The sequence below is a fragment of the Diabrotica virgifera genome, chromosome 5, assembly GCF_917563875.1.
Source record: "Diabrotica virgifera virgifera chromosome 5, PGI_DIABVI_V3a".
Taxonomy (NCBI): Eukaryota; Metazoa; Arthropoda; class Insecta; order Coleoptera; family Chrysomelidae; genus Diabrotica; species Diabrotica virgifera.
The window spans coordinates 236188681-236212778 of record NC_065447.1 but is presented as its reverse complement, the minus strand read 5'-3'; the positions used below and the strand labels follow the sequence as shown (position 1 = coordinate 236212778).

At 31.4% G+C, this 24098-nt stretch overlaps 1 protein-coding gene across 1 annotated transcript in view; it reads left to right on the top strand.

Moving 5' to 3' along the window:
• LOC114331096 (E3 ubiquitin-protein ligase TM129) overlaps positions 1-24098 on the top strand; it is a 34602-nt gene that overhangs the window by 7559 nt on the left and 2945 nt on the right. The window contains exons 2-3 of the mRNA XM_050650890.1: positions 10617-10825; positions 15672-16053. Coding sequence (XP_050506847.1) covers positions 10617-10825; positions 15672-16053 — 591 coding nt within the window. The remainder of the gene's footprint in view (positions 1-10616; positions 10826-15671; positions 16054-24098) is intronic.

The window sequence follows — 24098 nt, the reverse complement described above, 5'->3', positions numbered from 1 at the left end:
CCTCTTTAAACTCTGGGTCCTGTTCCCATTCACTTGGGTGTTTGTTTAAAAAGCTTTGCATAATGTTTAGCTTAGTAAACAACAACATTGTTCTACTATTAGCAAAATCTACCAATTCACATTCATCACTTAGGAAATCGGCATTTCCTCTAATCATCCTTGGCGGTGCCGGGACAGACATCTTATTCACTATGCTCACTTTGTTTTCAAGGCTCACTTTTTTGGAAAAAAGTGATAACCCGACCATTTCGTCAGATAGGTACCACAAATGTGGCTGCAAGGCTTTTTTGATAGTTTTAGCTATATATTCATGAATGACGCTGTATTTCCCAGCATTCTTCCAAAAAATTAGGTCGTTGAAAGCTGCATTGGCGCTGATTGGAGCCTCAACCCAGTTTTTCACATACAAAAGTGCACCAAAACGGATAAATCTGTCTAAGCTTTCTTTCTTCTTGTTTGTTAGATATAAACTCCTTGACCTAGGAAAAGGTACAACTTATATGCATAAATAAGCTTAGCCATCTACCGAGCGTGGTGTATAGGCCCAGGTGCTCTCCAGTGAATTTTTTCTATTGGTTGTCCCAACACCAACAGCGTCAGTTCAATAAGTTTGAGGTAGTCATCTCGAGACTGGTCTTTCTTACTAAGATGATGTAGCAAGGACTCGATGGCACTGTTTTTTAACTCAGATTCTCCAGGGAGAAAAATTAATGGTGTGTAATCTGATCGATCGACTGCATTCCATGATTCCTTCAACCTTTTAAATATGGAAATTTCAGGAGAGCTTGAAGGTCCCAAACATAATGCAAATACTTTGCTCAAAATGATTTTTATTATGTGATGACGACACAGTAACCATAGAAGTTCTTTATTCAGCTTATTTTCAAGGAAAGTGCATGCAACACTTTTAAGACCAGTATTGACGGCTGTGTCAAAGCCCATACCATTTATCATCGAGATCCCATGTTTTAAGAGTTTTAAGTATTGCATCTCCAGTGTTCAAACTGCTGAAAATGTTTAATATCAACTGTAATGAAGAGGTCAACAGCTTTGTTAACTTCTGAATCCTAAAAAACAAACAAACAAACATTTTCTAAACTTAAGTGTTTCACGGAAATTTTTGAAAACTAAATGTTGTTGAGCACTGCCTTCCATATGTTCTAGGGTGTTAAGATTTGGCATAGATTATTCTTTTATTAGATATAACAAAATGGGTGGGTCCCTAGGTCTCTGAAAAACACTTGAGTTTTTTGGACCACCCTAATACGCAGTGACGTTTTGGATTCGCTTGATATTTTCGAACCACCCCAAAAAAGACAAAGGCATGATACATATCTCGAAAAACGAGTATATTTTGAAATTTTGGATACCTGCTATTATGCAAATAGATACTCGTTTTTCGAATTTTGAAGATTTGCAAATTTTTGACCTCTTTGATAATTCAAAATTTAAAAGTTACCTTCGCCAAAAAATTTCCAATATATTTATTTACAAGTTACTTAAAAATTATGCTGATCCAAATATTTTCGGAAAGTGGGATAAGTTACAAATATGTATAATTTTATATAGTAAGTACTGCAATTCACTACAACAAACTGTTCATAAATTCTCTTTTTGCCAATAACTTCTGCCCCAAATGAACGGGATTTCTCCAGTGGCGTAGCTGAAGATTGAGGCCCCCCGCGAAAATTGTTGTGGGCCCCCGTAATATAAACATAACGACAACTAATAACAGTATAATACCAATATGTGTAAAATGTGTACTTAAATGACAATATTTGGCCTTCATCAGTTAGTGTTAATACTTAGATTTTTGAAGTTATACTTCTTTACCGGCGATAGAGGGTGATTTTTTTTATATGTTAAAACCTATCAGCCCGGCGCATGCGCATTATAACTTTGTTCTGATTGGATGTTCAAATGACATGTCAAAAATTATCCGATATGGCAGCTGTGGTTTGGAGGTAAAGGTAAAGGTAAACAAATGTATAATATATTAGTTTTATTGTTGTGAGGACAGAAACAAAAAAGTTTATAATATTGTAGTGACTTTTAAATAGTTTTTAAAAGCAACAGGTACGTAATAATTGTTAATGTATCATGGGTATAAACCTACCTATTTGATCTGCCAAAATACATAGTATGTAATACTTTTATTTATATAATTTGATTACCATCAAAATTTCTATCAATATTCACCTAATATATTGTTTTTTTACTCTATGTTTTGTTGTATTTTTTTCAATTCTAAATCATTTCAATTCAAAATTAAAATAATTTGATCAATTTTCAAAATATCAAAATATCACAAGTTTAATCCGTTTAGTTAGTCGATCTTCGTAAATAATGACACACAGTGTCCGTGGCTAAGCGGAGAATGCGAATGAATTCCAATACCAACCGCTCTTATCAGCGCTGGTTCGAGTCCCAATAGAAACTTTCTTTTTTGTTTTTTTTTAATACATTTTATGATTGTAAAGAACGTATTTCTGTACAGAAAATACGTATTTAGTTAAAAAAAATTTCGACATTTAATGTTCAGACATCATTTGTGGCTTGTTTAATGTGTTTGTGTGTGTTTTATTCTTTTATTATTTTAATTTTTGGCACTGTTCTAATAAAAATGTCTGAGAAGTAGTAAGTATAAATTAGTTTAATATTTAAACAAAATATAAATAAAAAGTATATTAATTTCGTTTAAATCATATAATAGAAGTATAACTTCTTACGTGCGTACAAAGTACACACACATTCTTTTTTGGGAATAGACATGAAAACCTATTATACATGTATCTTAATCCGACAAACACGCTCGGACAGGTTGATTTTTAAAATAATCATAGTATATTATAGCATCAAAGTTTCGAACTTTACGCGATCCCTCTTCAGGTAACAGTCATACTTTTAATTGTTTTAAATGGGAAAGTACATCATGTGACACCTCATTTAAAGGCTTTTGGAATACTGATTACGAAAATGTATAATACTTGGCCAAAATTTCGGTCAAATGCTTTTTAAATGCATTAATTTTTTTAGAATACTGAGAAAACTAATGAGTATTTTTTTAAAATTTAACCGCAGAATGAAAGATAACATTATTACCGAGTGTCGACAGTCCCTTAGAATAAACAAAAAGTTTCTTTTGAGTGATTTGAAATTAAAAATCATAATAAACTTTCTTTCGTTTTCACCCCTGTAACTTATTAAAATAAACATTATAGAAGTTTTTAGGGACTTACGCCCCTCGATAATAATGTAATATTTTATTCTGCGTTTAAATTTTTCAAAAATTCCTATTAGATTTCTCAGGATTAAAAAAAGTTAATGCATTTAAAAAGCATTGCCCCGAAATTTTGCGCAAGTATTATAAATTTTTGTAATCAGTTTTTCAAAAGATTTTAAAAGAGGTGTCACATGATGTACCTACTTTCCCATTTAAAATAATCAAAGTTATCACTGTCACCTGAAGAGGGACAGCGTAAAGTTCGAAACATTGATGCTATAATATACTATGATTATTTCAAAAATAGACCTGTCCGACAGTTTTGATTATGTGCTAAAAATAAATAAGTTAAGATGGGGGGTACATTGAAAACATTAACTTCAAAACTTTTTTTGCTATAAGTTATTTTTTCGTCTCAGCTGAGCTTATCGTAAAATTTTTTATACGTTTTATCCGTTTATTTTTAAATTTTGGTGTAATACCCCACTATTTTGCTATTCCTGCTGCTTTTGCTAAAGTTTCGGAAAACGGATTTCTCATTTCTTGAGTATTATCACGAGGTTTTTGAAAAAGTTAAAGCGACCATTAACTCTGCCATTTCAGATTGCAAAAGTCTTGATGTTAGATTAATTAAGTGAAGTATTTTAGATTGAATAGTAATATTAACGACACATTCAAAATTATTCATATGCTCTAATAATGCATTAGCTTCTAATTTTTCATCGTTTTTTAGATAGCAATGAAATTTTCGTTAAATATTTCATTACTTGTCGGAAAGCTCGACGCAAAGCCATAACAGCATCATGTCTGGATCATCACCAGGTTTCACCTTTTAAGTGTTGGCAAACGCGATGAATCCAAAGTCATAACAGTACATAGTACATACCATCTTTTAATACTTGCACTAAAAAAACATAATCGTTTAATTAGGTATATCCTAAAAAAAAAAACAACTCCTGTACACCATCAAAGGCATCATTCAATACTAGGTTTAGATTATGGGATGCACAATGAACATACACCGAGAGAAAAAAATTCTTGACATAAAGAAACTATTAATATTTAAGAAATATCGACTTGGCATATTGCCTAAGAAATATATCTTTGTATGTAAGATATAATTTTTTAAAATATTTCAAATAAATTCTACTATAGCCAAAGAAATATATCTTAAACATGATTGAACTATCACTTTCTGGCAAACTTCAAACCCATTTATCAGAAAGAAATTACACTTGATGTTAATTAATTTTATTAGTCATAAAAATATATTTTCTACACATTACAACATTATTCTTTCTGAGCAATAATATTTCTTAGTAAGGAATATTATTATTTTACTATTAATAATTAGTGTATTTAATGTTAAGAAATATATTTCGCAGAGATAAACGTATATTTAGAGTTAAGTTAATATTTATTGAAAATAAAGTGATATTACATACGGCGAAATAAATCATTGTGTTAAGGTAAAATCATTATTTATTAATAAAACAAGATATAAAACGTTATTATTACATACAAATATTTTCTCCACTCTTAAAACCACTGGCTTCTACACAACAATAAAAGGATGGAGAGGCAAATCCAACTTCCTCAAATTTTCCTTCTTTTGTTAACAGCACTTTGTATATCAGCAATTCACTAAAACAAAATCGTTATGTAGAAAGAGTAAACTTTAATAAAAAATTTTTTATAAATATATCTATAGATATTTATTTTGACAAATTTAGGAAATACAAAAAAAAAACAAATACACGGCCCCACATAAGAACTATTATACTAATAATAATCAATCATATTTAGTTCAAACATGGCATTATTTTACCTACACATCTTTGTTTATTTTTTTCTTTTTGTTAATGAAATATTAATTATTTATCTGTATAATATTAAGTCACACAATAAACATTGTTTAGCTAAAACAAGATGGAAAATACAACCAATGTAAAACATTGAAGCAGACATAATAATATGTAATTTTCTTATAATCTAAAAGAGACAGCATACCTAATCATTAAGAAATTTTATTACCGGAAAGTATTATTAGTTTACATCTAAGTCATTTAATACATATTAACTAATTCACGGTTTTCGGCAATAACATTTCTTAACCATAAACATATATTTCTTTTAGACTAACTGATTTCTTTATCTCAAATAAATTAACAGAAAACATCCTCAGCGTTGCAACCGCCATGTTTGATATAGCGTTGTATTGTATATTTTTATAGAAGGCGATACATTCAAGAAACCTATTATAGTTGATACATAAGTATACACATTTTTAAAAAGGTACTTACATGTATGAAGTTCTACCATTTCTGGAAGGCCTCGCAGTTGGTTAATAACTCCTTTCTTAATATTGTTCTGAAGCTATATATTATATCATTCTGTCCCAGCTTTAAATTGTGGCATATTTCCCAGTTAGAATAATAAGCTCCTTTATTTCAGAGTCGTCCATCATTATACCTAAAAAGCATATAAAGATACTATTATGTTTCTTTTTTAACCATTCGGATACGCAACAATATTATTATTATTATTACATCTTAAATTACTCAATTTACTTTTATTTAATACCTATATGTACGTACCTTCAAAATATCCGTTAATTTTTAAAGAACAACAATAAATCCAACATCCATCTATATGAGCATGAACATATCACGCCATCTTGACAAACACTGACGACTAAATCATAAATAGTTAATCTGCGCAATTCTTTTGTGGAAGAAAATCTCTTTGCAAGTAACATTTCGGCATTAATGACAAAGTTTTTATTTTATAACCACAGTTACTACAGAGGGTATTTCTGAAGAATTATTTCTTGTGGTTTAAAATATTTATTTGATTGCAAGAAAATTTCTTGTTCACAAATATAATTATGGATTAACTTAACATTATATTTCTTATACTGCAAAATATTTGTAGTTTTCAATTTAAGAAATAAAAACTTTAGGATAAGAAAATTAAATGTACCCATTAATGCATTTCTTAGTATTGAAGAAATTATCTGTAAGAAATTATTGAGTTGTGTTTAAAAAACTCGTTTCTTTATATGTGAACCGGTATGTTTAAGTTAATAGGATATGTTAACTTTTAAGAAATATTGCTCAAAGAAATCGGTGTTTTACGAGAAAAGAAATTGTTCTCTCGGTGTAGGAAGCTATTTTTTCAATGTCAGTTATGCACCTTTGTATGCCTGAATATACACCACTCATAACGTCCCATCATAACCCTTTCATCTGTAGTTGTGTACGGAAAGTTGATTTGATTGTATAAATTTTAAAATTTAATTTACAAGACTTTCTGCAATTTGGTCTAATATGCGAATAAATCCCAAAACACTTTCAACAACTTCTGCTTTGGAAGGTAAATTATTTTCATCGCAACTTATTTTTACATACCGGAAAATAAACCTCAGCTGATCGTGTTTTGAAATATCTTGAGTGGTATCAAGAATTATTGAATAAAAACAACAAAATATGTTTGGGTTCCCAATTTAAAGAAAGTAGAAGTATTAAGCTTGAAGGCTTTAAGGCCCGCAGGGCCCGCAAGGCGGGGGGACCCCGACGTTAGGAGGGGCCCCCCGCCTTGCGGGCCTGTCAGCTACGCCGCTGGATTTCTCTTGTCTCAAAATAATCAAAACGTATTGTCGAAACACTATGACACAAGAGAGAATGTCAAGTAAACCAAACAAAAAAAAACAAAAAAATCTCCTATGATGATTTAAGCTTTTTAATTAGATGGTATACCTATTACCTATATGAGGAGAACAAAAATCTTGTCGACCCTGTCTCTAAGGCCACGAGCCGCCACTGTTCCAGACAATCACTTCAGCCATGAGATAGATTCTTCTTCTTACGGTGCCTATCCGTTCCGGATGTTGGCGATCAGCATGGCTATCCTAACTTTGCTTGCTGCTATTCTGAATAGTCCGGTTGTCGATGTATTAAACCACTTTCTCAGGTTTTGAAGCCAAGATATTCTTTTCCCTAGTCCTCTCTTTGCAAATACCTTGCCCTGAAGAATGAGTTGCAACAAGCCATATATCTGTTCATTCCTCATAACATGTCCAAGATATTCTAATTTGCGCTCTTTGATTTGTTTTAATTCGAAACACTTGTTTGTTCGCACCGAGAAATTTTTAGTCGGCTCTATTAATGTGATAAGTTTCTGAAGAATCTCAATATATTTTTTAATTGGTTGCTTTATTTTTTCAATCCTATTCATCATTTATAATATAAGCTCTGCAGTGGATGTACCTAAGTGATAAATTTGCCACTAACAAAATTACAATAGACAAAAAAAATTATTAATCAAATGTTAGTATGTAATTAAAAGTTAAAATTAAATTAATAAAATTTTATAATCGTTTACGAAAGGACCCCGCAGAAACCTTATGCTCTTTCAAATGCTCTGAAACTTTGGGTTCTGGTAGTCCTTGATGTGTAGAACAAAAGACTCAATGGGCGCGTAGCTGCAAAAAATCATGGTTTTAAGATATAAGCATCTGAAGTTATAGGTACACTGAGGATGTTTGAGTTGGAATAAATTCATTTTCTCGAGAATGGACGACTCTGGAGATAAATTACGGATCAGGTCGAGTTTTATTTTTAAATTATAATTTTTTGGCATATATACCATACTAATGACGTCATCCATCTGGGCGTGATGACGCAATCGATGATTTCTTTAAAGAAGAATAGGGGTCGTGTGATAGCTCATTTGAAAGGTTATACAGTTCTCTATTCACTAATATAAATATTAACATAATTATTTATACAGGGTGCCAAAATTTTTTTTTTAATTAAATTAATTGAGAAAAAAAGAAGAATGTATATAATTTATTTAATTCGAAATGCATTTTACTGCTGTTAGAAAACAGAAAAAAATGTTAATTTGAAAAATAAACATTGCTTTTCGCTTATATTAAATGTTCAAACTGCTAAGAGGCAGGTGGGTGGCAGCTTTAATATTGAATTTAAGCAAAAACAATATTTATTTATCAAATAAACATTTTTTCCTGTTTTCGGAAAACAGTAAAATGTATTTCGAATTAAATAAATTATATACATTCTTCTTTTCGTCTCAATTAATTTAATTCAAAAAAAAATTGTTGGGCATATATACCCTGTATAAATAATTATATTAATGTTTATATTACTGAATAGAGAATTGAATAACCTTTCAAATGGGCTATCACACGACCCCTATCCTTACTTAAAAAAAAATCATCGATTGCGTCATCACGCCCAGTTGGATGACGTCACTAGTATGATATATAGGCCAGATGGCCTATGCCAGAAAATTATAATTTAAAATTAAAAATCGACCTGTTTTGTAATTTATCTCCAGAGTCGCCCATTCTTGAGAAAATGAATTTATTCCAACTCAAACATCCTCACTGTACATATTATTATGACTTCAGAGGCTTATATCTTAAAACCAGTGGCGGTTATCCCTTTAGGTCAATTGATCAATGACCTCCCTGTAATAATTGTACAATCAAACGATTATAAGGTAATTGTTTCTTTAAAAAAAGAAAATTTTCTGTATTAAAAATGTTCGGAATACAATAGTATCGTTCAAAGTTAAATTTTGCTTTTATTGTATTTACTTTTCAGTCATTTTGTTGTTGTAAAATATAGCGACAAAGATGCCGCCAAAAGATTACCGATAAATAAACATGAAATACGAGCTGTTTGACGGTACCGAATAGCCAAATTTATTTTTGACTGAAACTACCGCAATATTACTCTTCAACAGCTAAATACGAACATTCACGATGGTCAAGAAATTTATTTGACCTCACTGTGAGAATACAGCACTTTGAATCCGAACGTTCACGAAAATACGCACTTATATCCTTATATGCAAGTTGGTACTAAATCGTGGTCATTGACCGTAGACCGCAGGTATCGTTTTCGTTGTTGAGCGGTAGGTATTCGAACGATCACAAATTTCAACGAGCAAGTGATCGATCATTTCGCAAAATCTAAGGCCAGAAGAATCGATTTACTTTTTAAATCCGCATAAAAATTAAGTTTTTATTTATTTTAGGTTTTGAGTTTAAGTAGTTTGTTGATATTCTGGCTGTTATAATTACATATTATATCATACTATTTATCTGATTTATTTGACAATTAGTAATGAAGACTTGTTCCTTTTACTTATTTCATATTTACTTGTCAAATAAAGATCCGCTTAAATTTAAACAACATATTGCAAAATAAGTTATAAGAAACCAATACAGATGATGGAATAAGAAATTATTTAAAATGGGATTTGTAGGTCTTGTTTTTCCAAAAAAATCTTGAACCACCGGATATGACCTCCCCCTTCACTTACAGACCAGCCACCACTGCTTAAAACCATGATTTTTTGTAGCTACGCGCCCATTGAGTCTTTTGTTCTACACATCAAGGACTACCAGAACCCAAAGTTTCAGAGCATTTGACAGAAAGCCATTTCCCATAAGGTTTCTGCGGGGTGCTTTGCATGACTAGTTGGAATGACTTAAGAACTAGCAAAATAGTGTAGGAAACAGAGGTTAAACCTCGCAAACTGGACACAAGTCCGGTTTTATTCTTTTCCGGTATAAGTATCAAGGGGAGCTTATTATGAGACTAACTTTTTCTTAAAAAATTTCGCCCCCGAACCTCCATTTTCATCTCTTTAAAGGGGGTAATTTGTAGTTTTTGCGAAACGAAGCCCTTCCTGTACGTTTTGCAAAAAATTTCCTTAATAGAAATATAAAGAGGACTATAATCCTACAATTTATTCCCCGACAGCATATGTCTATCACCCACCGTTTAGCTAGGGTGGCGCCCCAAAGTTGACAAGTTTTTAAAAAAAGATAATGTTTTAAAAAATATATTTTTCCCTAACACTAATGGGAATCAAGAAGAAACCCTGCGGCAGTTAATCACAAACAAGTGATTTAAATTAAAAATTAAATTAAAAAAAAAACCCTATTTGAACCCCATCTGAACCGCTTATGCTAACATATAAAAACTTTCAGCGATTATCCACGTACGAGTGTATTTTTTAAAAACTTGTCAATTTTGGGCCGCCACCCCCGCTAAACGGTGGGTAATAAACATATGCTGTCTGGAAATAAATTGTAGGAAATATAGTCCTCTTCATATTTCTATTAAGGGAATTTTTTGCAAAGCGTACAGGAAGTGCCTTTCGTAAAAACCACAAATTACCCCCTTTAAAGGAATGAAAATTGGGTTCCGGGGCGAAATTTTTTAAGAAAAAGTTAGTCTCATAATAAGCACCCCTTGATATACCAGAAAAAAAAAAATAAAACCGGACTTGTGTCCAGTTTGCGAGGTTCAACATATGTTTCCTACACTAAAAATAATTGTGGTTTTATTTTTAGATTACAGATTTATCTCTTTCGATACCACTTTTGCCAAGCTGTTTTTTTACATTTGCAGTGATTCTTCCGATTATTAGTGTTATGGAGGCATGGAAGTGGACGACGGACCGTTGTGAAAGACACCCAATAGTTCTTAATCTGACAAAATTCTGCAATAATAACGTAAATTGGAAGTCGGTGGCTACCAACATTGACATGGAATTTCGCAGGTAGATATGTATCAGAACAAATATTATACAGACATAGTAAAAATTTATAGTTAGTATTAACTAACTAAAACTTAAAATTAGCGAGAGATAGTAACAGAGATAGATACTAGCATTATGTTTCCACTTAACGACGTTCTACACCTTCGGCAAAGAATTAAGGATTTGCATGAAATTTTAGTATGTTAGAGTTTACTTCAAAAAACTAAGACTTCATTTTTTAAAAATTGTTTTACCGTGCCGTTTAATTACTATTAAGGGTCAAAGTTAAGTTTTAACATGGGCTCTTATGGGAATTCTTAAAAAGTTAATAACTTTTGACCAAAATTTAAGATTTTTAATTATTTGTTCTTGAATTAAAGGTTTTTTTGTAAGGAATAGCATATTAAAAAATGAGGATTGTTTACCGTACCATTTATTTTTAATTTATTTATTATAATTAATTCCGTAATTTCTTTTTATAAAGTATTCAATACTGAAACATATGATTTGAGTATTCTGCTATAAATGCATTGTTACCAACTTTCGCTTGCATATAAGTTTTCCCCCTTTCCTCTGAGAGGCATACCCCGCAACGAAGGTGTAGAACGTCGTTAATAGACGGAGATCAAAATCATATTTCCTCCTATAGACCAGTAAGGATCTGTTTTTAGGTGGATGTGAGAGGCGGCATTCAGATTTTTTAGGATAAAGTTAGGTGATAACTTCGTTAATAATAATTGAATTATGCTCCTTCTCAAATATGCCCGGAACATTAATAAAAAAAAATAAACTATTTAAAAATTTCGTTTTTTTTTCTACTTTTTTTGCTTATAACTTAAAAACTATTCCTTTTAGAACAAAGTCGTATAGGAATAAAACAAAGATAATTAAATTTTCTATCAGATGCGATTGGTTAAAAATGTCTTAATTTATCACCCTTGCTTCAAAATAGCAATAAATATAAAATAAGGGGGCAAAACAAGCCTGTCCTTATTCAATGATTTTCCATCACTTAGGTTACACTTGGAACCTTCCTAATTCGCTTAGAAAATTTTTGTAATGTGCTAAAACCGTACACAAAATTTCATTAAAATTGACTTACTAGATTTTGCATAATAATTTTGCAATCTAAACTTTTTTTTTTAAATAAAATTTTTTTTAAATCTTGCACAACAAAAACTAGAACATACAAAGATTTGTCAATTTTTTTACATATAAAAAAGTACTCCACCTATCTAATGCACTTTACAGAATTGAAATCGAATTATTTAAGCAGCCTCAGCAATTTTTTAAAGTTATAAACAATTTTTTGGCTTATAAACAAATTAGTGCTGTGTTCAGGAGGGGGTGCTACGGGCTCCTTTATTTAGATGGACTTACCCAAGTTTTTTTTATGTATTTTGACCCGTATAACACGAATTTTTTGGGTAACAGTTGATCCGGATGTCGATAAGATTGTTATAAACAAAGAACTTGAGGAATTACATTACATCGATTTTTCGCAAAATAAAACATTTTTTTGTATTTCTTGGGTAATTCTAAGCAAAAAATGTTCTTACAAGTTTTTTCGTAGGATGCATAGATTTCGAAATAAACGCGGTGGAACTTTCAAAAAATCGAGAAATTGCAATTTTTGAACGCGAATAACGTTTGATTAAAACATAAAATAGCAATTCTGCTGACAGCATTTGAAAGTTTAAGTCAAATTATACCGGTTTTAATTATTTGCATTGCTAATGATATATTTTTTTATTATTAAACAAAGCTATTTGTTTATAAGCCAAAAAATTGTTTATAAATTTAAAACATTGATGAGGCCCCTTAAATAATCCGATTTTAATTCTGTAAAGTGTATTAGATAGGTAGAGCACCTCTTTATATGTAAAAAAATTAGCCAACTTCTTTTTGTTCAGAAAGATTTTAAAAAATTTGAACTTTTTTAAAAACATTTAGATTGCAAATTTATTATGCAAAATTTATTTGGTCGATTTTAATGAAATTTGGTACACGATATAAGTATATTACAAAGAATTTCCTAAGCGAATTACTATGGTTCTAAAAAGTAGTTAAAAAATATTGAATAACAACAGACTTATTTTGCCTTATTTTGTATTTATTGCTATATTGCAGAAAAGGTAATACCTTAAGACATTTTTTACCAGTGGTATATCATACAGAATTCAATTATCTTTATTTTATTTCTGTACGACTTTGTTCCAAAACGAATCGTTTTAAAGTTATAAGCAAAGAAAGCAGAAAAAAATCGATGTTTTTCGAAATTTTTAAATATTTTAATTTTTTTATTAATGTTCCGGGCATATTTGAGAAGGAGCATAATAAGTCAATTATTATTACTGAAGGTGTCACCTAACTTTATCTGCAAAAATCCGAATGCCACCTCTCACATCCAAAAATAGACGTTTTTTCGCAGATCCTTACTGGTCTACTAGTCTCCCGATTTAAACCCGAATGTTACCAATCGAATTTATCACTGTTTAAAAAGTCCATCATTTACGAATAGTCCATCACAGAACGAAGCAGCAGTTGAACCTCTATGTTCTACAGCAACCAGCATGCTTTTCGAAAAGGACACTCAACACTGGATGCGATTAATCTTGTCTAAAGCACTTTGAGGACACTAATCTCACGTTTGACATTATTTTCAAGAGAATCTGCCATTGGATGAAAACTGTCAATTTAAAACTAGCGAAGCACAAAACTGAGGCAGAGTTTATTACTAGTCGGAAACAGGTGGAAATCGTAACACTGAGCATTGGAGAACAGGAAATCACATCACAACCATTCCTTCGGTACTTGGGAGTGAAAATTAACTCCCAGACTCAGTTTTAAGCAGTAGGTGGAGCATGTCAGTGTGTGTAAAGCGTCAGTAGTGAGGGCAGCTTAGAAGAAAAGAACGGTAAAACACCATCTTCTGACGCAGATGCTTTAGGACGTGGCAGTTTTCGAGCACTTTATCATTTCAAACATGACGATTCTCCAAAGTCGCCGTCCTGGCTCGGGGTCAGTGAAGACGCGGATCACATGTTTTTCACGTGTCCTCGTTTCAACTTGCTACGCAATACTCTGGAAACGATATCAAACAGAAAATTCGACCAGAGACGTTAGTAGGAGAGACCTTCTTTCATCGAAGGCAAGTTGGGATACAATCACCACATTTGCGATGGAAGTCTTCCAGGATCTTAGTCACATTGAAAGGAGGCGAGATGAACAAAGAGACGGTTAGAAGGAGAGAAGCAGTGACTTCGCCAGCATGAAGGAAGAGCAATAGATCCTCCCCCCTGAAGTAGTGGCTTATGGCAGTTCCGCTGGGAAACACGAGACTGAAATGGGACGGGTTTTAGAGATGATCGATCTTTCTTTCTTCTTCTTCATGTACCATGTCCTTCCAGAACGTTGGTGACCGTCATAGCTATCTTAATTTTATTCACTGCAACCCTAAATAGCATGCTTGTATCAATACCATACCAATTTCGTAAGTTCTTCAACCATGAAGTCTCTCTTCGCCCTAGACTGCGTTTGGCTGCTATTTCCCCTTGCATATTTTGCAGCAACCTATATTCGGGACCTCCCATTGCAAGTACGAAGTACTCCAGCTTTCTCTTGACACTTGTTATCATTTCAGTAGTCTTGCTAAGACGTTCAAGTATTGTGGAGCTTCGAGTCTTTTCCACACAAGAAACTTTTAAAATTCTTCTATAGCACCACATTTCGAAAGCCTCAAGACAATTTAGGTCACTTCTATTAAAAGTCCAAGACTCAACACCGTAAAGTACGATCGAGAACACGTAGCAGCTAAGTATGCGGATCCGCAATGCCAATTTTAGGTCTCTGTTACATAATACCTTGGACATGGCTCAATTCTGACCTTCAATCTTCTTTGACCATTCTTTACAATTTACAACTACGTTTGGTACATACTATATTGCTTTTAATAGGTGCAAACGTAATGGTAGGGGAGCCCAAGCGGGGATTTTTGCAGTTACTCGAGCGCGTCAGATTATCACATGGGGAGAAACCTTGTACCTACCCTTAAATGTATCACTACCATATATTGACTCTTAATACAGGGGAGTTCGGTAAGGGGGGTCCGAAAAAATCTATCCTTAGAAAAACTCGAAATCGTCAGATTAAGATGAGGTAAGTTAAGTACATGCAAAACAGTGTATATTTAAAAATCTGACGACTTAAGCGGGGCGTAAGTAAATGGGTGAGTCACAAAGTTTCACAAAAAAAGCGAATATTTCGCGAAATGAACATCAGATCGAAAAACTGAAAAATACACGTATTCAATATTTTAAAAAAATCTATCGAATAACACCAAACAGGACCCCCTATACCGATGTGGGTGGGTTTACTTTAAAATCTTAAATAGGATTCCCAATTTTTTATTGCAGATTTGGATTCCTTACGTAAAAATAAGTAACTTTTATTCGAGACATTTTTTCGAATTATGGATAGATGGCGCTATAATCGGAAAAACGATTGTTGGAAATGGAAAATTAAATTAAAAAATGGAAAGTCCGTCACTTTATGGAAAAAACATGGAACAAATTTACTTAATACTCTTTTAATGATGTAGATTGTAAATAACATAATTACATAAAAAAAATTTATGGAAAACCTAACCTAACTTTTTTTTGGTTTTAGTACCTACTGTTCACAACCCAATAGGTTTCCATAACGCTTGATTAACTGCAAATTTAGCATACTTTCCTCCCCTACTATATTAAAATATAATGTAAATTATCTGTTTTCTTTAACTTCATCGTTTATAAACGATAATCGTTTATCCCATTATTATTTAGTTCTAAACAACTTTTTGTAAATTGAATATAATTATTTTTAGCATTGAAAAAATTTGTTTGCAAACCAGTGCCGTAGTAACTGTTATCGTCACTGAAAATTGGATCATTAAAGTGTCACCTCTAACAATGAATATAGTCCATCAAAGCGACGCATCCCTAGTAGTCAAAGAAGCAGATACTTTTGACTTGTCACCAGACAATACAACTGTTCAGTACCTAAACATAGAAGTAAAATCTGAGAGACAAGGAGTAGATCCGTTTATAATTAGGATAAACGCAAGCGATTTTAGAGATCTCAAAGATAAAGTAGCGAGGAGTATAAGAATTTTGCCTAATGTTAAGTTTCATCAAACAGTAGTAGAAAAATTTGTAGATGTATTTAATGAGACTATTAAGTTGAATCCCAGATATGAAACCAATGAGGTAAGTTAACAATACAAAAGAATTGTATATTTATTTATAACGGGTAATCAAACAAAAGGTACAGGACAGGGAATCACAGTTATATCTCACTCTTTATTATCATAGAAAGTACACATATCTTTTGCGTATTTATGATCTTCTTCTTCTTAGCGGTCCATTGCGACTTAGGCTTCTCCCAACTCATTCCATTGATGTCTATCCTGAGGAGCACACCTCCAATTTGTTCTGACTATTCTTTTTATATCATCTACCCATCTCATCTGTGGTCTTACTTTTAGTCGTTTACCTTCGTAAGGTCTCCAATGTTGTATTGTGGCATTCCAACGTTGGTCTTCTTGTCTATAGTATGTTCTTTAACGGTAAAATATTACAAAACCTCTAAATTTTAAAGAACCGCTTGGATTGACATGAAATTTGGCATACACATAGCTAACAAGTCAAAGAAAAAAAGTGATATTGTGCCGATGTGTGCTTTTGCCCTGGGGGTGGCTTTCACCCCTTCTGGAGGGTGAACAAATATACGTCCAAAGAAAGTCCGGAAATGCATAAATTGACTAATTTTAAGTAACTTTTGTTTTATAGAGTTTTTTCATTAAGTCAATACTTTTTGAGTTATTTGCGAGTTAATATGTTCATTTTTCAACAAAATAACCGCGCTTCTAGACGGTTTTTCGCAAATAACTCAAAAAGTAAATATTTTGTCGAAAAAAATATTCTTAGCAAAAATATAGGCCGTAAAAAAACCAAAAAAAATGGGTATATTTTAGGTCTCTATACCTGGTAAAAGCAGAGTTATAGCTAATGAAAAATAGGTTCATATTTGTTCAATTCCAAATGGAATACTTTAACGTGAAATAACCAAAAAATTAAGCACTTTTTGGGGAAAACTCATTACAAATTATTTAATTTAAAAAAGGTTTCATTTTGTTTGATAAAAAAAGTTGGATACGCTCAAAATAAAGTTAGTCTTTTTTTTTGGTAAAAAATCGGGAAAATCACCTCCTAATTAGTATCTCAGATGTACTTAATCGTTACCACTTCACAAGTTTCTTTACTCGTGTATGTATTGTTTATATGATCTGTAAGTTTCATCGGTTCAAAGTCCTTATTTTTGCAAGAGCTGTAGTTAAAAGGGCTTAAACGAGTAACTGATCACGAGTGTATGCAAATTTAGAAACACCAAATCTTAATAAACTTCTGTCTTAAAAACAAAAAATACAGGATATTCAGAAAAGCAATACTGTCTTTTTTGTTTTTTGATATTTTTGATATCTCTAACAATTTTTAAGTTATTTTGAAAAAAAAAAGCATATTTTTCAAAATTAAAAAATTTATTTTAAAACCAAATTTTTTCAAAAATCAGCACTTTGAGTCAGTGAATCTTACGTATCATATAAACAAAACATAAATAAAATAATTTGTGGAGCGGTAACGATTAATTTCATTTAGGTTGCCAATTAGGGGGTGATTTTCCCGATTTTTTTGCCAAAACAAAAGGGAGCAACTTTATTTTGAGCGTAACTTGCTTAAATTTGATGCTAGAAATTTTTTATAAAAACGGAAATAAAGCTTTTTTAAACACTTTGAAAAAGTTATAATAGGTTTTTCCCAAAAAGTGCTTTATTTTTTGGATATTTGACGTTGAAATAGCCTATTTTAAATTTGGCCAATATGAACCTATTTTTCATTGGCTATAACTCTGGTTCTACGAGGTCTAGAAACCTCAAGCGTACACCATTTTTTCTATTTTTTACAGGCTATATTTTTGCTAAGAACGTTTTTTTTTTGACAAAATACTTACTTTTTGAGTTATTTTCGAAAAACCGTCTAAAAACATGGTTATATTGTTGAAAAATGAACATATTCACTCGCAAATAACTCGAAGTGTTGACTTATCGAAAAAACTCTATAGAGCTAAAGTTACTTAAAATTAGTCAGTTTATCTATTTCCGGACTTATTTTTGACATATATTTTTTCAACCCCCAGAGGGGGTGAAAGTCACCCCCAGGGCAAAAGCACACATCGGCACAATATCACTTTTTTTCTTTGACATGTTAGCTATGCGTATGCCAAATTTCATCTCTATCTAAGCGGTTCTTTAAAATTTACCGCAAAAACCGTGAAAGAATGTACTACTAGCAGTGTGTCCTGCGAAGCTTCATTTGTGTTTGGCAATTTTTGTTGATAACCTCGACTTTTGTTTTTGATCATACACAGTCGATCCTCTTTTTATCTCTTCTTCTTAAAGTGCCTATTTGTTCCCGATGTTGGCGATCATCATGGCTATCTTGACTTTGTTTACCGCAGCGCGGAACAGTTCAATGGTAGTCGTGTTATACCACTTTCGTAAATTTTGAAGCCAGGAAATTCTTCCCGGTCCTCTTTTACCATTACATCAGAATCAGTTGGAGAAGGCCGTAACGTTCTTGATTTCTCATTACATGGCCTAGATATTCTAATTTTTTTGTTTTTGATGGTTATGAGAATTTCACAGTCTTTTCCCACTCTACGTCGAACTTCCACATTAGTAATTCGGTCAACCCAGGATATACGTAAGATGTGCCTATAACACCACATTTCGAAAGCTTCGAGCCGATTCATAGATGCAGCAGTTAGTGTCCACGCTTCCATTCCGTAGAGCAGAACTGTGAATATGTAGGATTTCAACAGACGGTATTTTGTTTTTAATGATATGTCCCGATTGTTGAAAATGGGTCTCATTCTAACGTATGCTGCTTTCGCTTTTATTATTCGCTGTTTAATTTCTGTTGAGTGGTCCCATTGGCTATTTAAATTCGTGCGCAGATATGTATATTGCTCAACTCTTTCGATATTTTGTTGGTTGATTGTAAGTTGAGCGTTTAGTATTGGTTTTTTACGAATTGTCATAAATTTGGTCTTCTTTATGTTAAGAGACAGTCCGTATCTGTTGCTGACTTCTGTTATACGATTTGTTAATATCTGTAAATCATTCAGATTATCGGCAAAAACTATGGTGTCATCTGCACATCTAATGTTATCCAACCATTCACCGTTTATTAATACTCATTTCGCATAACCGTCTAAAGCTTCCTTAAATACCCATTCAGAGTAAATATTGAATAGCAGTGAAGATAAAATACAGTCCTGTCGTACTCCTCGTTCTATTACAATTTTATCAGTTAACTGGTCTTCTATTTTGATTTTGGCCGTTTGATTGTAATAAATGTTTCTGATAATTCTCAGATCTTTGTTGTCAATTCCAATTTCTTGCATTAGAGTTATTAATTTGTTGTGTTTTACTCTGTCAAATGCTTTCTGGTAATCTATAAAGCATACGTATATATCACAATTTACATCCCTGCATCTGTGAAATACCACTTGTACAGCAAAAAGGGCGTCCCGTGTTCCCAGAGCACCACGAAATCCGAATTGTGTTCTTGTTAGTTGTTCCTCGCACTTTGTATAATATATTCTTTTGTGAATGACTTTTAGAAATGTTTTAAGTAAATGGCTCATAAGGCTTATAATTCTATAGTCTAGTCTTCGCACTTTCTCGCATTGGGTTTTTTTTAAGATCTTTTTATCTAACAGTCCTATACTTAACATTGCCCTTACAGTTGTGGCTAGTTTATTCAAATTTGCCTTGGTTAAGGTCCATGTTTAACATTCATATGTCATGATAGGGAGGATGCATTGGTTGAACACCTTACTCCATCAGTATTTTGCGGTTCTTAATTATCCAACTGAGTTTTCCAAAATCTGCCTTTGCCAGTTTTGCTCTCCCAGTAATCTCCGAACCTTGGTTCTCTTTGTCAAGTTGCAGAATTTGGTCTAGGTAGATATATTCTTTGATTTATTCTATCTCATTGACAGCTATACGTCTGGGGGCCGTCTATGTTTGTCATATTCATTTTCAGGTTGACCTGTTTACTAGATCCTCCATTATAGTTTGTAGTTCCTCAAATGTGCTCGTTATAATCATGATGTCGTCAGCGAATCGGAGGTAGTTTAACTTGTCATTAACGTTGATGCGTATGTTGAACAGTTTGTAGTTTTGAAGACGTCTTCTAGGGCTAGAACAACTTTGGCATCTATCCGCGTTGTTATTAAAAAAATTATTTTTCACTCTTCTTTAATCTTAATTATTTTCGTCCTAATTATACGATGATCAGGTCACTACTAGTTGTTACGTTGTTTATTGTTGTGACATCTTTAAATATTCTTTTGTTGTTTGAGAGAAAATAGTCGTATTTCATTTTTGGTAGTTCCGTTAGGTGCGATCCATATCCACTTTGTGCTCTTTTTGTAGGTGTTTATAGCTTACATGCTTTTTTGTTCCAGGAGTTCCATAAGGTTTTCTCCTCTTGTGTTTCTTGTGTTACTCCATTAAAATGTTACATTTTTAAGCCGTACCTTGCATTTGTTAGATGAGTCAATTTTATTTCTTTAATGTGTAGGGGGTATCAGTAGAAGCTTATGTTCAAGTTTTTGGAGTCGCCACCCTTGTCCCCCGGCCGCCATCTTGGAAGTGGTGTGCAAAAGGGTTTCGCGCTATATCTCGTAAACTACCAACCCTACGGAAAATCTGATTAAACATAAAATGTAGCAAATTAAATTTTCTACAATTTTATTTCTATTACTTTTTATCGTCAAGTAACCAACAAGAAAGATATAAACAAAAATATGTAAAAAAATTTTAACAAGATTCTTTTTGGAGGTGGTGACTTTTTTTCAGTTCATTTTAAAATAAAATAACATTATAGCAATTTTGTAGAGGGTTTTTCAGCGAACAATTTCTACTATAAATTTGTTTAATTCTATTTATTTATATACGTTTTACAGCGCTCCAAACTTGACCAGATTCTCGAATGCTCATAGGGATATAAGAAAAACAAAAGTTAGGCTTACTTTTCTATCTATATGTATTTTTTATTCATACAATTTATTATGATTTTACCATTCCTATGCTATTAATAATCTGTTTTTAACCTTTCTCCCCACTATAAAACTTATAACCCTAAGCATATATAGAAACGGCCCAAGAAGTTGTTGAGGACAAATTCGCCGGTTCAGAAGAAGAATGACGCAACCGCATATTGCAAAATCCTTAAGAAGAGCAAAAAACGAATTTTTGTTATCAAAATCATAAAGTATGATCAAAATTAGCCATATACCACACCGTGGTCAGGATCTCGAGATATAAGCGTTTTTTGGGGTGTGCCCCTTGTTTATGAAGTAACATAACTTGTTTCCTATTGTATATTTTCACTTAAAATTTTCCAAAAAACTGCTTCATGAATTATATTTTATTGAGACTTCTGAGCTTCACCGATGAGGCATAAGGATGCTGAAATAGCTATATGGAGATGGTGGTCCGACTCTGAATCAAATATAAACAAAACCTGCCTTGATCTTTTTTTATATATTTTATTGTTGTGTTGGTTAAAATTATAAACTAAGAAGTTTGTCACTCAACTTTTTAAGTAAACATGAAACTAACGAAATATGATGACAAAATGTTTAAAAACTAACAACTCCTTTTTTAATGTGTTTAAATATTTAGGACAAATCCCATTGTTATCCACATACTTCAAAGATTAAACAGTAAACATTTTAAAAGGAAATATTTCCAGCGACCAGATACAGCGAGGTAAATTTGAAAAATCATCAAAATTGATTTTCGGCATTTTTGTATAAAATTTGATTTTTGAACATGTTCCACCAAATCTAGATAAAAATAAACTTCATATTCGGATTCAGCGACCTCGAAAACATAAAAATAGACCAAAATTGGTCATTCACCTTAAATTTGATTTTCGTGGTCGGCATAACGATTGCTGCCACTCGACTAATATAATAGATAGAAAAGTATTTTTTTTATTGTATTCCTATGAGAATTCGAGAATCTGGTCTATATTGGAGCGCTGTAAAACCTAGATAATAAATAAAATTAAACAACTTTATAGCGAAAATTGTTCATTGAAAAATCCTCTACAAAATCGCTATGATGTTATTTTATTGTGAAATGAACGGAAAAAAAGTTATAACCTCCAAAAGGAAACTTCTTACAAAATTTTCTCATATTTTTATTTATAACTTTTTTGTTGGTCACTTGACGATAAAAAGTAATACAGGGTGCGCCAAACCTCTGGTCTTCTTTGATTACGGCGAAACTATGAGATATACAAAAAAATGTTTATAACAAAACTAATGTGTATCAAAGAGGTCTATAATTTAAAATTATTTTCAATTATACAGGGTGAGTCAGAACGACGGTATGAACCAAAGTTGTATTTTTTAAATGGAACACCCTGTATATTAAATCATTTTTGAATATATTATTTAAAAATATGAAAAGTTTGTATAAGGTCTTATAGGTCTAAAGTTAATAATTTTCGAAATATTTACATTTTTATTGAGAAAAATGGTAATATTTATAGGGTTGTGGATTATGTTTCCAAGGAAATAAAAATATGGGTGATAGGTCAAAGTTTTTAAAATATAGTGTTATTTTTAAATAATTTAATATTTTTTACTTTTAGCCATAAAATATACAGTGTGATCACTATTTGCAAATACAAAATTTTCTCATTTTTTTTAAATGGGACACCCTGTATATTACTTTTGCGTTTTGTAGTAAATATTACAACCTTTCTTTTGGTATAAGGTTGTATGTACCTAGCATGTTTCGTTTTGTAGATATTTAAAAAAAACTATAGATTTTACGTGTTTGCGGATTTTTTATTTAAAAATTTTTTTGCAAAAAAAATAATTATAATCTGGTTTGAGAAACATACACTAAAATATAAAATATGAAGATAAAAACGTAATTAAAGATTAAAATAAATCGTATGATAGTACAATTCAATTGAATTTAATAACTTTAAATTATTTTACAAAAAATATTTTACCATATTAATGAATGCATAAATTAGTTACTAAATTAAATAAACAACCAAATTTTAAATCAATCGTAGTAATTTTTCTACTACAGCAACTTTCCTGTACCAAATTAATTGTTAGTTAAATTGTATTTAGTTAAACTTTTAATTTACCTTTTAAATTTACTTACATACATCTTGAGAATATAAAAATTATTATAAAGTATGCTTTGAAACAAATGAATGTTAAATGTATCATCCAAATTATTTATTAATATAAATAGTATTTACTGGTGTCACAAAAACTGGGAATACTTTTGTAGTTGAAATTTTTGTAACAATTTTTTTTATTTTAAATTTTAATTTTTTAACCGAAACATTTTTGGATATGACATTTGTTTTGGGCGAAACCATTAGAAATTATTACCAGATTTTGTGACACGAGTAGGTACGTAGATACTATTTACTTCTTAATATACTTCCATAACGTTCATTTGTTTCAAAGCATACTTTATACGTTCTCAAGATGTAGGTAAATTAAAAAGTTATTAACTGATCTTACTCGTAAATACAATATAACTAACAATTAATTTGGTATAGGAAAGTTGCTGCGGTAGAAGAATTACTACGATTGATTTAAAATTTGGTTGTTTATTTAATTTAGTAACTAATTTATGTATTCATTAATATGGTAAAATATTTTTTGTAAAATAATTTAAAGTTATTAAATTCAATTGAATTGTACTAGCATACGATTTATTTTAATCTTTAATTACGTTTTTATTTTCATATTTTATATTTTAGTGTATGTGTCTAAAACAAGATTATAAATATTTTTTTTGCAAAAAAATTTTTAAATAAAAAATCCGCAAAAACGTAAAATCTATAGTTTTTTTAAAATATCTACAAAACGAAACACGCTAGGTACATACAACCTTTACCAAAAGAAAGGTTGTAATATTTACTACCAAACTCAAAACTAATATACAGGGTGTCCCATTTAAAAAAAATGAGAAAATTTTGTATTTGCAAATAGTGATCACACTGTATATTTTATGGCTAAAAGTAAAAAATATTAAATTATTTAAAAATAACACTGTATTTAAAAACTTTGACCTATCACCTAAATTTTTATTTCCTTGGAAACATAATCCACAACCCTATAAATATTACCATTTTTC